The 13,831-nt window shown below is 46.5% G+C and overlaps 1 protein-coding gene across 1 annotated transcript in view; it reads right to left on the bottom strand.

Moving 5' to 3' along the window:
* KLF12 (KLF transcription factor 12) overlaps positions 1 to 13,016 on the bottom strand; it is a 280,926-nt gene extending 267,910 nt beyond the window's left edge. Inside the window, exons 1-2 of the mRNA XM_085228226.1 lie at positions 12,883 to 13,016; positions 10,588 to 11,395 (exon numbers count right to left, since the gene is read on the bottom strand). Coding sequence (XP_085084352.1) covers positions 10,588 to 11,395; positions 12,883 to 13,016 — 942 coding nt within the window. The remainder of the gene's footprint in view (positions 1 to 10,587; positions 11,396 to 12,882) is intronic.
* Positions 13,017 to 13,831: the final 815 nt, after the last annotated feature.

The following is a 13,831-nucleotide window of genomic DNA, read 5'->3' as shown; positions in this document are numbered from 1 at the left end:
ATGTAAAGATTTCTCCTGTTTATCAGCATGCCGAACATCCTTTAGACAATGGACAGCACTGGAAACAACACGTAAGTGTACAGTAAAAAAAAAGTTTAAACTGATTGTTTAAACAAAGGTTTCCTGCTTCCTACTTTGAAGTAAAAATTATTTCAATCAATTCTCCCCAACAGCTGCAAATTAAAACACTATTCAATTATGCAAACTCCAGAAACAAAAAGAGAAGGAATCAACAGAAGACTGGCTGACCACTCACTTAAGAGACAAGTACAATGGCTGGAAGCCAAGTATATGGATGAATTCAGGGCACAAATAAGGCACAAAGCTTAGGGGAATTATAAATACCTGGAACTGCTTTCTAAAGAATACAGGTGATTCTTTATAGCATTATGATCATGTATTCATAAATGATCTAACTCCAGCAAAGTATATTGGCTTAATGCAAGTCTAGGTGATGTTCTCTTGATGACTCAATTCAAACGGAATTAGCTTATTGTGGCAGTATTATCTGATCTTCAAAATAACAAATCTACAACCTGATCCCACAGAATCATAGGATACCCTGAGCTGGAAGGGATCCAAAGGATCATTGAGTCCAACTCCCAACTACACACAGGACTACCCAAAATTCTACCTGAATGTCTGTGAGCACTGTTCAAAGCACTCCTTGAACTCCAGCAGCTCAGTGTCATGCCCATTGCCCTGGGCATCCTCTGTTCAGTGCCTGACACCCTCTGGTGCAGACCCTGTCCCCAACCCCCAGCTGCCCTTGCCCTGACACAGCTCCATGCCGTTCCTTCAAGCCCTGTCACTGTCACACAGAACAGAGCTCAGCACTGCCCTTCTTTTCCTTGTGAGGAGCTGCAGCCACCATGAGGCCTCCCCTCAGCCTGCTCTGCGCTGAACAAATAAAGGATCTTCAGCTGCTCCTCATACGTCTTCCCCTCCATATCTTTCACCATCTTTGGAGCCTCCGTTTGGACACTGATAGCTTTATGTCCTTCTCACTCTGGCACCCAGCCTTGCCCCCCAGTGCAGGAGGTGAGCCCTCACAGCACAGAGCAGAGCAGGACAGCCCTTCCCCAGATAGCCGTGTTGCTTCCCAGGGTATGGTTGGCCCTTTGGGCTGCCAGGGCACACTGCTGACTCATGTTCATCTTGTCTTCAACCTGAAACCCAGATTCCTCTCTGTAAGGCTGCTCACCAGCCTCTCTTCCTCAGCCTGCACCCAATGCAGAACCTGGCAGTTGCTCTTTTAGTGAAGCTGGCAATTATCCAGCCCTCTCATTTGTCATTCTCCTTGCAAACTCTCTCTACTACCAAAGCAACCACAGGTATTCCCACAAATAGTGGAAATAGTACACCTTCAAGTCCAGTCTGCAAATCATTGATTAAAACACTGAAGATAACTGGCCCTACAATAAGAGCCCTGTGGAATCCTATCAGTGACTGTCAGTCATTCTGGTGTAATACCGTTTTATCGCAACCCTTTGAGCCCAACCTGTCTTCCAGCTGTTCACCCACTGCGTTATGTATTTGTCTGGCTTTATGTTGATATTTTGTCCAGAAGAATTCTGAAAGAAACAGCACCAAGAATTTTGCTGAAATTAAAAAAAAGATTACATCAACCAGCTTTTCTTGTTCCAAGGTGAGTAACCTTGTCATAAAAAGGAGATCACGTTCACCATACAGGACTTCTCCTCACAAATCCTGACCAATAACTGCACTGTGTTTCAGGTGTTTACTTGTTAACTCCCAGAATAACCTCCATATTCTGCCAGGTACCAAAGCGAAGTGACTGGCCTATTTTTTCCTTCTCACCCCACCAAGTTCTTTCATCAATCGATACGCCTTGACTTTATACTAAGTTCCTTCTGTATCTGCTTAAACCATAACACATTCACCATCAACTGAAAACTGAACAGAACCCATCATCATCTGAAACCACCCTTCAGGATGACAGTGAACTTGAAATTCAGCTTCACTCCTCAATTAACAACTTAAACATAGGCTTTAAAATCTTTTTCACTAAATCATTATAGATTTAAAATACATATTTACACATATCTCTGTTGGGGCTGACATGATCTTTAGCTTAAGACACAGGGAATTAAATCCCACTCTCAATACTAGGCTTCACATTTAGGCAGAAGAGCACCATACAAAGGGAAAGGAATACCCATGCCAGACAAAAAGAACAACAATGGTAGTCTTAGAGGAACAATGCCTAGAAATACACCTAAATCCCCAACTGAAGAGTTCATTTCTAAGCTCAATGCCGCTAGATGTATCTCCAAAATCAGTCAGCCAAACTATGAAGTCAAAGAATGAACCAAATTTTACATTTACAGCTAAATGCAAGCTTGTTTATCCAGACGGAAATCCTTACAAGTCTTCAGAACTTACACGCTAGTCAGGTCTGGCTTCACTTTTTCTGTGGCATTCAGTGTTGTTAAGATGCTTTCAGAACATAACTCTTATACCTCACACAGTTGCCTCAAACTTTATAAAAGCTTACTCATTCAACTTTGAAACCTAAAAGTCCATCGTGTCTGACAGGAATTAAAGTTTTAGATGTGAGGAACATGCCTCACTTCTTCAGAAATTACTTTTACAGATTCATTTATAAAGATAAAATTATTCAGTTTTGCTGAATTAATTGTAACATTGTATAACATAAGGAGAACATTTCAGACAGTACTTCTGTATTTCTAATTTTTAGCTAATTTTATGTTGTTGTTTATAGTATTGCAGTAATATACAAGAATATCTCGAATAGCTAATGCTACCTCTAGCAATAACATCCACCATCACAACAAACACAGCCCAAAAGACAAGTTTTATTGGCCTGCAGGTTTGGGTATACAAAGGAGTACAAGTAGAAAGATTAAGAAAAAATAATGGAAAAAAAGAAAATTAAAAATTAATGAAGCCTTTTCATTACAAGACTGTTCTATTCAGGTCATTAGTGGAAGGGCTACAACAGAAGAAAACAATGGCAGAATACAGTATTTTTCACCTCAAGAAGTACAGGGAAACAGTATCACAAGAGGCAGAAGCAGCAACAGATAAGTACACAGTGAGAAGAACCGATGGATGTGAAGGAGCTCATTCTGATTGTAGTCAATTTAATCACAGAAATAAATTTTCTGCCTTTATTTGTAAGTCTTATTTTTCCAGATGAGGAAAAAGATGAGTTAATGAAAGCTGCAGACACAAAGAACTGTAGCCATGCTTGACAGGGATGTGAAAGTACAAGTCTTTCTCACTTCTGTTGATGGACTTCGGGTCATGCCCACAAAATGACTTGGGTACCAAACAGTTAAGTTCCTGGTGCTTTTCCCCACTGAAGAAAACCACGGCCTGGTTAAGGGTGCCTGCTCTCACAGTATGCGGTGTTAGCATGGAAGCCACACAAAAAACAACAGCACACAGAGCATGGAATCTCCCTGCCCCACCACCAGTAAATCCCACAGCGAGAGGAATGTTTTCCCAAGGATTTCAGGTGACCAGTGCAGGCCACCTCTCACTTGTTTTTAAACAAGAACAGTGTGCACACCTATGTGCAAGCTAATCATCGTAGAATTTCTCTGCATTCAATGAGACTTTTTTTTTTTTTTACCTTAAGAACACTTCAAGTATCATGACTTTAGCACATACCTCTGAAGTAAGGATGGAGCAAGACTCTTCTTTTAAGGAAAGGAATGAATTTTATTCAAGCTATCCACCAGAACTCTCTTCAACAAGTGCCTTCAACTACTATGCACAGATGAGAGACTCCCACCCTTGCCCACATGCTTCTTTACAATCGCAGTGAAAAAGAAATACTGCCTTCTTAAATCCTGCAGCAGACAGAAACTAAAGGAGAGCACATCTCCTGCAAGCATAAAATAAATCTATCCTGAATATGGGCTGGGATGTGAAAAAAAAAAAATTGTTCTAAATCTAATATTATTTTTCAGTTTGTCCTGTGCTTGTATTTGTTTCATGTGACTATTGATCTTTTCAGAATACAAGGCCCAGAACTATTGATATATATTCTTCAAATATACATTGAAGACATTTTTAGCAAAATCTTGATTCAGCTGAATATAGATCTGGAAATCATGGCAATACTTTCTGAATTAGCAGCCTCCAAATCTATGTGCCAACTAGACTGAGTTTACATGCTCTCCCTTTCAGAAGGGAAGACAACTCAACACTACTATTCATTTTGTTTATTTTTTCCTTTCAAAATTCTGCAGGGCCCCATCTACACAAAAAATTTAATTGACTAGGTAGAAACTGTGAAAAATTAAGTTATCTTATAACTTACTGATTTACAAGGACTGGAAAGGAATGATCTTGCAACTACAAGATTCCATGAAAAAGAAACTGGAATAGCTCCAACTACTGTCCAACACTTAAAAAGATTTTAAAGCATCATCAATCATAGCTCCTTACATGCTCTCCTACAGCACTGCCAGCTCTTACTCCAAAACTGTTCAAAACTGTTTTATGCCAGCATAGCACACTCAAAATAAAGACTGCCTACATTATTCTGATTTTAAGTCCTGCTCAGATTTGTGTCAAGCGTTACTGCTTAATACAGTCATCTTTCCTTTTTTCCTAGGAAGAACCAGCAACTAATATGACTAATTCTAGCAAGGATGACCACATACTATCACATCTGCTATGAAAAGTGTTCTGAATTTTTAGCATATCATCTAAAAATGCCAGTCCCATGGACAAAAAAAAAAAAAAAAAAACCAAAAACATTTACAGTAACTGACAACCAGTTTTTTTAATGTAGCAAACTTCTAATTCTAGATCATTCTATTTAACAATCATTTCAGCTGAAGTTCTCAGTATCTGCTTCTGCAAAGTTTGATATCCAAGTATTCAAGAATACATCAGGTATTTTTGACTATACTGGTAAAGGAAAAAGTCTAAAGAACAATTCAGGATGTTTTTATTTGGAATGATTCTCCCTCAGAGATCCACAGGAAGAGATTATACTTGCCTAGTAGAAACTGCTGGGGTTAGAGAATCACCTTTCCCTGTGCTACAGCCAGTCTGTTGAGAGCTGAACACCATTACCTAAGTTACAGCCTGCACACGCTCAGGAAGGCTTCCAGAGACTTGCTGGCAAGACATCCAACTTTGCTAACAGGCCCAGAGCACTCCTCCCGACAGCCCCGGCTCTCTGCAAGCCAGTTGCAGTGACCCAGCCTGACAGCATCACTGAGCTTCCTGCACTGCAGACAGGTATCTAAGCCTCTAGGAAACAGATGCAACACAAACGGGCTTTTTGGCCAAGGCAGAGAAAAAGAAACCATTCTTCAGTAGTCAGCAGGCGAACTAGTGTTAGCATTCATAACCTTGTGCTCTTTGCAGCTCTGACCACTGGATAACGCCCACACTAATTAGAAATTGGGATCATTGCTTGTCACCTTACAGAAGGATAACAAAGCAGTTATCCTAATGCGACATCTGACAAAGCTGAGACCAGAGCTCAGGTCTCCAACACGATATGTCTGATTAATTATCCCCTTTGCTGCACTGATGTCCAAGGTCATGCATTTGATTGTTCTGTGTTTAAACAAAGGCAGCACGTTCACCCCACAGCCAGGAACAAAGCTGGGGATTTCTGAGTCCCATCATTACTCTGCTATGTAGCAAATACCGTGCCAGCCATTAGCAAAAAGCATACTTCATTCCTCTTCTGAGGGCTGGTTCACACAGCGGACAAAAGCTTGCTACTGCTTACCAGAGGTTCCTTAACTCAAGTGATGCTGGCTTGTGCTGCAAATTCAAAGCCCATCAATGTGAGCGCTACCAGGAACCCACAAAACAATAAACACCACAAGAAAACATCTTTCTTGTGTTCCAGAGGGGAAAAAAGTATCTATGAATAAACAAACCAAGAGATTACAAAAATAAAAATCCAGACATTGTTAGGATTGCATTCAGAGGAAATGTCAAGCTATGATGGTCTACACTTTATTCATTAGTCTTGAATCATGTGATTTCCCTTGAATCTTACACATGCAGTTTTATTTCTGACATACCTTAGCTTTTGCATTCTTAACTGTGTGATTTTTCATTAGAGTTGAAAACAATAACTATAGTCAGCAAGCCATCACCTAGGCAAGTCCTACCCTTGCACCTGCAGATAACAGACTCTCTGACAGAAGAGCTGATGTGCACAGCTGAGGAGATGTGCATAGTCAGTAGGATGGATCAAGACTGGAAGATAAGGGAGCTCCCTGAACGGGGAGAAAAGCCAATACCTCAGGATCCAGCACTGTTTATATTTTGTACCATGGACTATTCAGAGGCCACAAGGGCTGCTACAAGTGGTGGTCTGATACAGCTTCAGTCACCTCTACACTGTCACAGTGCAAAGAGGCAGAAAAGCAAGAGGACAGCTCCTCTTAGGTCAGCACCCAAGTTTACCCATGGGCCTGTGCTGTGCCACCTGCAGTCTTTGAAGACATTTCACACAAGATCATACACTGACTCCTGTGCCAAGTTTTACTGCGTATTTTGACTGAACAACGCTGCAATGGCTTGTGCCACCACCTCTGCCAAAAAAGGCAGGAAATGAAAGAGAAACAGCTATATGAGCCAGGCACAGCCATAACATCAAGATGCCTTCTCCAATTCAAATCACATTATTTTGCAATAGACAAAAAGAAAACAAAAAAAATTCTATACTATACTTCGACTGTGGTTTAGACTAAAGTCTAAATTATTCATTCTGAAAAATACCAGAAGGTATTACATTGAAATCAAGAAAGGAAAAACCCACACTAGCTCAACATTATATACAGCACAAATCTACTCACTTCTTGGCAAAGCCACATTGATTTTTTCCTTCCTTCTGTCTCTCAGTGTTTGTTTTGTTTTTTAAGAACTCCCTGCCATCAAACAATGAATAGAACTGATTAAAGAACAGTCGTCTGTATGTTATTATAATTATTGCTTGGAACCAATGACAAAAGCACAAATTCAAAGTCAACTTCAACCAATCACACCAAATCTCAATGAAGTATGAGAAAGTTCACACCTTTTTGGGCTCCAAATCTAAGCAGACCTACACAGGAAAGGGCTTTCTGCAACTGCAACAGCACCGGCACAAACCACACAACTTTCCTCACATAGGTCCAATTCTACCCACTACTGCACTTGGGCTACATACACAATCGGTCTCATCAGTACTCTAGTCAACTTTGTCTACAGAGCTGTATGCCCAGATAGAAACTATCCCAGCAAAACATAACCTGCAAATATAACTCTTGTTGCTCATTCATTTTCATGTTTAGGACTGACTTAAAAACAATCCATTTAGCTGATACAGATCTGTCTGAAGTTCAACAGAATCAGTTTACATAGAGCTTTTGACTGACAAACACTGTTAAAGTGCCTTCAGTGCTACAGCATATATGCTATAAAATTGAAATGCTTTTATTTCATTTAAAAAAATAATCCTTTTCACTGTATAGGGAACGTCATCACTTCATGCTTTCATATTCGCACTTTGAAGACGTAAATATTTGTCTTATGGCACAGCTATATCCTGCATAACAATAAAAGAAAAGCTGCACTTTGACTGCTTAATACTTTTCTTAAATCTTACTTTGAACCATCATGCATCTTTCTATCTTTTCTTCATAGCTGAGGAAAGTGAGCATGCTTGCATGCGCAGCTCCTCCTCTTTCAAAGGCACACAGCTGCAGCTGTAGTAAACAACCACTAGTCAAGTGCTGAGAAGGTCAAAGTCTCAACTGCTGCATCCATCTCAGCTTTTCCAAAATTGAAATTTTCAGTTCAAGAAATTTTTTTGTTTGTTTGTTTCTCTTTGTATTTAAGTCAAGAATGTGCCTCCATCCCTGGAGGCATTCAAGGCCAAGCTGGATGTGGCTCTGGGCAGCCTGGTCTATTGGCTGGTGACCTTGCACATAGCAGGGGGGTTGAAACTAGATGGTCATTGTCATCCTTTTCAACCCAGGCCATTCCATGATTCTATAAAAAGGCAAACCACAACTATGTCCCAACACAATAAATCAAAAGAACTCTTCAGAAACCAAAAATGAAACACTTCAAGAAAAAAAAAAATATATATATATATATATATATTCCCCCAGCATTATTAATATGAGATGGTGAATAAGGCATTTATATATTCAACCTGAGTGGAACAAAGACCCAGAGAAAATCAATCTTATACTGAGCAGATCTGTTACCCAGCACAAAGAACGTTCATGTCTTTGGGAAATGAGCAAGGAATTGGCCATCCCAAAGAGCTCAGAGATGATCCAGCAGCCTCAAAGATGAAGCCTGCAACACCACAGCACTGGGAAGGTGGAGTCAGCAGGCACTGCTTACCCAGTAATTAACACAGTACATGCCTTCCCTTTAGCTGATAAACTCTCTGGGTTGGTAGATGCGATCCAAAAGCTCAACAGCAGGATGCCTTTCTAAGTGCTAAAACACACACACTGAATTTCACAGGGTTTCAGCAACACGTAAGTGTGGCAAAGCCCACCTCAAGCACTTGGACTTCTTGCCCAAATAGTGTGGTTTGTATTTCTACTTAATTACAGGGGAGTTCAGTCACACACTGCATAGGTCTGCAAACTCAAGAGCAGAAGGACTATTCCTACCACTGGGGTTTGCAGCCTAAGCCCTCTCTGTGGCACAAGAGCTGGTTTGATACTGCAGTACCTAAATCTCACTTCAAAAGTGAAACTCAGTTTGCACACACTCCGATCTGGCTAATCCCAAAAGGCAGAGGGCTCCGTGGTTATTAGCCAGTCCTGCAATCATCTTAAAAGTTTATTTTTAAAAGTTGCTACAAATTTTCTTCTGGCCTCCCTTAAGCTCTCAAATGCCTTTTTAGCAAAGGCTTCTTTCTAGAGGAACAACGGGTAGGCAGCCTGGAAATACTACAACAAGTAAGTACTACTGAAGGAAAAGAATAAAATAGAAATTAAAACAAAAACCACCGTCACCTCCCATTCCCCTTCTTCACACGTCTGACACCACTTCATTAGCAGCAGAAGAAACCAAAGAGCACCTCCCAAATCCCTGGCTCCCTCCAGCACACAACGCGATCATTCCTTAAATGCCCCGCAGCGCTTCTCCCTGCAGCCAAGCGCTGGAGGATGGCAGGAAAAAGATGATTTCTTCCACAGCCCCCTTTAAATGCTATGGACTGCTCCACGAATTGAGAAGCTAAAAGAAGGGGGGAAAAAAGCAAAAAACAGACCACCTAGTCCTCTGGCTACCCCCACAGCCTGGTTCCAAAGATACGGGGGGGGCGGGGTGCGGGAGCAGCCCGGGCACTGCGGCCGGCGGCACGGTGATGTCATCCGCCAGGCTCAGCCCGGGGACCCGCAGCGGCCGCCACCGACCGACGGAGCCGGGGGCGGTCGGAGCGGGGGGGCCGCGGCGTTCCGCTCGCAGCGGCGGCCCAGGGGCTCGCCCGTACCTCCCGGTGGGCGACACAGCGGCTTCCAGGCGGTGTTCGCGAGTTTATTACGTCCCGTTAGAAAGGTATTTCCGGGCACCCCCGCAGGAATACCGCGCAGGAGCCCGGCGGCGTGGTGCGCGCAGCCTGACATCATGCACAGAGCGCTGCCCGCGCCCCCCTCCCCCCCCGCCCCGATCCCGCACGGAGCGCTCCGCCGCTCCCGCACGTTACGGAGTTGGAGCTCCAGAAAATGGAGCCCGGTGCTACAGAGCGGTCCTGGGAAGTTGCCGCGGTCGCTACCTGCCGGGGCTGGGCAGAATGGGGACGAAGGGGAAAGAAATGAAAAGAATACCGTTTATCGTACGACGGTGGGGGGGGGGAGGGAGGGGGGAAGCGGTTTACTTACTTACCCGGGGGATCGGAGGAGGAGGCTGCCAAAGGCTGACATAAGCCACGGTGGGGGGAGCGAACTTATTCCCGGCACCTCGCACGGACCGAGGCGCTCTGACCCCGGTAGGCGCACACACATCTGCTTCGATTCACAGCGCTCACAGCCGCCAGCTCAGCCCCGAGCAGAGCGGGTGCCACGGCCGCGCCGAGGGCGGGCGGAAGGCAGCGCACCTCCGCCGCAAGGCTCCCCCGGGCCGGGCCGGGCACAGCCACGGGTACGCGGCGCCCCGCGCACACAACGCAAACGGCTGACAGCGCGGCGCGGACGGGCTCCGGAGGAATGAGGGATGTAGGCGGACGGGGTCGCACCGCCGCTTCCCCCGCGCACCCCCGCCGAGCGGTGGCAGCGCCCGGACCCCGCGGCCGGCCCGGACGGAGGTCAGCGGACGGGGAGGGGAGGCACAAACGGCTCCGCACTGTCCCTCGGCAGCCCCCTACAGCGGCCTCAACGGGAAAGTTGGGGAAAGTTCGGGCGCGCGGACCCCCGGCCCGGCCGCAGCCCCGGCCCCGCGCGGAGCCCCCTCTCCCCCTCCCTTCTGCTTTCTGTCGGGTTGTTTCGTTGTTTTGGTTTTTTTTTTTTCTTAATTATTTCACTTCATCTCGGCGCTGGCCGGGACAGCCGAAAGCCAAATAACGCCGACGTTACGTTTATTCCGGTAAGAAACGGAACGGGCACAGACCTGAGCGAAGCCGCAGAGCCGGAGCGCCGCTTCCTCCCCCCGGCGCGATATCCCCGCGCCGCCTGGCCCGGCCCCCTCCACCGGGGCAGCGCCCCCCGCCCGCCCGCAGCTCGCCGCCGTCCCCAGAAAATGAATGGGGGCACCCCGGGGAAGCGCGGCGCTCGCCGCCGACTTACCCGCGTCACATGATGAGCTGCGGGCAGGTTGGGCCAGGGGTGGAGGCTCCCGGCGCCGCCTCAGCCGCGCCCGCGCCACAACACCGCGCAACGCCGCGGCCGAGCCCCGCGCGGGGCAGCCGAGCCGAGCCGCTCCGTTCAGACAAAGGCGCCGCACCGGTCCCCTCTCGCCTCGGCGGGCGCCGGTGTCCTCGCTGGCACGCCGAGCGCCCCCACCGGCCGCCGGGCGGGGAGGGAGGAGAGGGAGGGGCCGCGCCTCCGCCCCGCAGCCGCCCCGGGGCTCGGTGCGCCGCCCGCCCCCGGGGTGGAGACGGGAACGCCCGGCCCGGGGGAGGGGCCGCTGGCGGGGCCCGGGCTGGGGGCACGCACGGCGCGGCGGGCGTCGTGGGGACGGGGGCGCCGAGGGGATGCCCCGAGGAGGGAGCCCCGCGAGGCGGTGGGGGAGGGAGGGGACGCGGGGCGCCGTGGGGAACCCCGGCTGTGGGCGGTGGCCCTTCCTGCCTCCCGCAGGGTGGCCGCCGGGCCGGGGCGGGGCGATCTCGAGGAGGGAATAGTGGGCGGGGGCCCCGTCCTTGGGGTGGGGGCGCGGGCGGTCACCTGGCGGGGTTAGGGACCGAGCTGTGCCGACCTTCCTTTGTAATTTTTTTCTTAAATAAACACACTGCAGCTTTTGAGAACTCTGTGAAGGCTGGTTGTCGATTTGTTTGGGATTTTTTTGTTGGTTTTTTTCCTTTCTGTTAGTAGGGAGGTGGGTGTATAGGGTCACGCCTCTGCAAACCGAGAACTTCCTTTATGGGAAGAGTTTCAAATGGAGGGACTGAGGGTACCGGAGTACGGGGCTCTCGCGGCAGCGCGGAGATAGAGGTAGTCCGACAGCCTGGAATTAGTGAGAGTCGTTATTACATGGCTGCGCTGAAGGCGTTACTTTAAAGCACTTAGGAAACAAAAACGTGAATCTTGGGATTTGGTGTCTAAACTTCGAGAAGTAAACGCCTATTTCGCCTCCAAAGTATGCTTACTATGGTGTTAGTCGCTCCGAAAGTAATGCCTCCTATTTATTTACACAGAAACTCAACCAATACAAAGAGCACAACAACACTGTTAAATAAATATTCAGCTACCAAACACTGTTTTTCAATGGCAACAACTATTACTTGTGCATTTTCACCACTGATGAAGAAGAGCCCACGCCCTCTACAAGTGGAGGTGACCCACTGTCACTGTTGGGACTGCTGAGCCACACCACCTCACAGTGCTCGCATCCACTGTTTGGTCTCCATCAGTGTTCAGTAAGCATCACTGAATGTCAGTGGGCACCATGTTTTCTGCATGGCAGAACTCAACGATGCGCTTTTGCTCGTATGCACTTCCATGTTAGATGCCATGTTGTCAGACTGCCCCTCTGCTGCCATCTGTCACATGGCAACTGCATGTGATGGAATACTATCAGGAAGGTTCAACCTCTACCATCATACCACCAGCATGTGAAGTTGTGGGCCAACATAATGAAATGGAAGGCGTTACTATTGGAGTGGCCCTCGTACATGTTTATACAGCAAGATATGTTGGTGGAAGCATGCTGGCCCATGTGTATGTTGTGCCCAAGCCCTGCAGCCAGCCTCCTGGCCTTTGCTCAGTGCAGAGCTGTTGTGGCTATTTCCCGCCTTCTCCCTGAGGCTCCTATTGCTTGAGGGAAGAACAATAGGGCTGGTGTGCCCGTAGGCTGTGACTGGCTCTGGCTGCTGGTGTGCCTCTTGGTGATGATCAGAAGGCCTTCAGCATAAGGAGGCCGGGAAGCCTCCTCAGGTCCTGCTGCCATGCTGGTCCTTGGCCTGTACTCTGGTCAGAGAGTGTAGAAAACAGAACGTTTGTGATAAGGCCTCAGCGCCTGTCCTCCTCACATTCAAATCCCAGTCTGCAACCTCTCAGGCCTTTGTAGCAATTGTTTGGTGAATAAAAACAACAGGAACCACTCCATGGCTGTGAGGTTGGCCTGCCACGCAGCCATGTTCATAACAGCCCGTAGGGTGTGCGTATTTACACAGAGAGCCAGGCCAAGCCCAGGTAAATAACTACTGCTGAATGCTGTGACTTTCAGTACATAAAAACGAATGCTTACTGTTCTACCCAGTAGTTACGCAGGGAGTCTGAGGAACCAGAAGCAGCATCTGTTCCTTTAACCTGAAGTACACCCATGTGCTGCTTGGTGTGTTCTGCCCTTACCGTGAACGGCACTCGGCTTCCTCTGGGCATGAGTGTTCTGGGTAAAGCAAGCTCCTTGCTCTTCATCCCTGTGTGTTATCTCACAAGGTTAAAGAAGTCAGAATAGCAAATAAGAAATGCTAAATCAGACAGAAACAGAAGTCCATCTCACGCTGTACATAAATATATCTCTGTGAGCCATAAAAGAGATTACGTATGATTTGCTATTATTTTGTCTCTGGTGTAATCTTTTCCTTTGGAGAAGAGGGAGCGCAGAGTTGAAATACAGTCTAATGATCCAAACAGCAGATTTATTGTTACTTCACGCATAGTGCCAGCTCCAAAAACTCACCAGAGATTAGGAATGTGATTCCTTCCTTTACAGAAGATTTAACCCAAGTCAAAAGTTAACACTGTAGCACCATGTTTTAAAAGATAAAACATGCAATCCTACAAGAAGTAGGCTACTTCAGAACTCCACTGGAAATGCTACCTGGTTATATATAGGTTATATATAGGTTATATTCAGATTTACCAATAAAAACGCAAGTATTAGCACTTGGAATGGGGAGCAATGATTTCCTAGCCTTGAGCGTTCTGCAAAGAAAAACTAGGTTTTACCTACAGAGGTTAAAGGATTAATGAATACTTGGCACATGAAAAATGAATAGCAGTAGCAGGAAGAAGATTGCATGTAGACGGTGTGATAAGGCGCGTAGCACGGAAACATGTCGCACATGTCGCTGTGCCCTGAGAGGCAGATGAAGCTCATTTCCATTCAATCCGAGATAAAATATTTAAAAACGTCAATATATATTTTATCACGCTTAAGAAATATTTTATTCATTTATTTAATATATCTAAGG

This window comes from Meleagris gallopavo, chromosome 1, assembly GCF_905368555.1.
Source record: "Meleagris gallopavo chromosome 1, MGAL_WU_HG_1.1, whole genome shotgun sequence".
Taxonomy (NCBI): Eukaryota; Metazoa; Chordata; class Aves; order Galliformes; family Phasianidae; genus Meleagris; species Meleagris gallopavo.
Note: the sequence above shows the minus strand (reverse complement) of the source record. Positions and strands in the feature narration are given on the sequence as shown.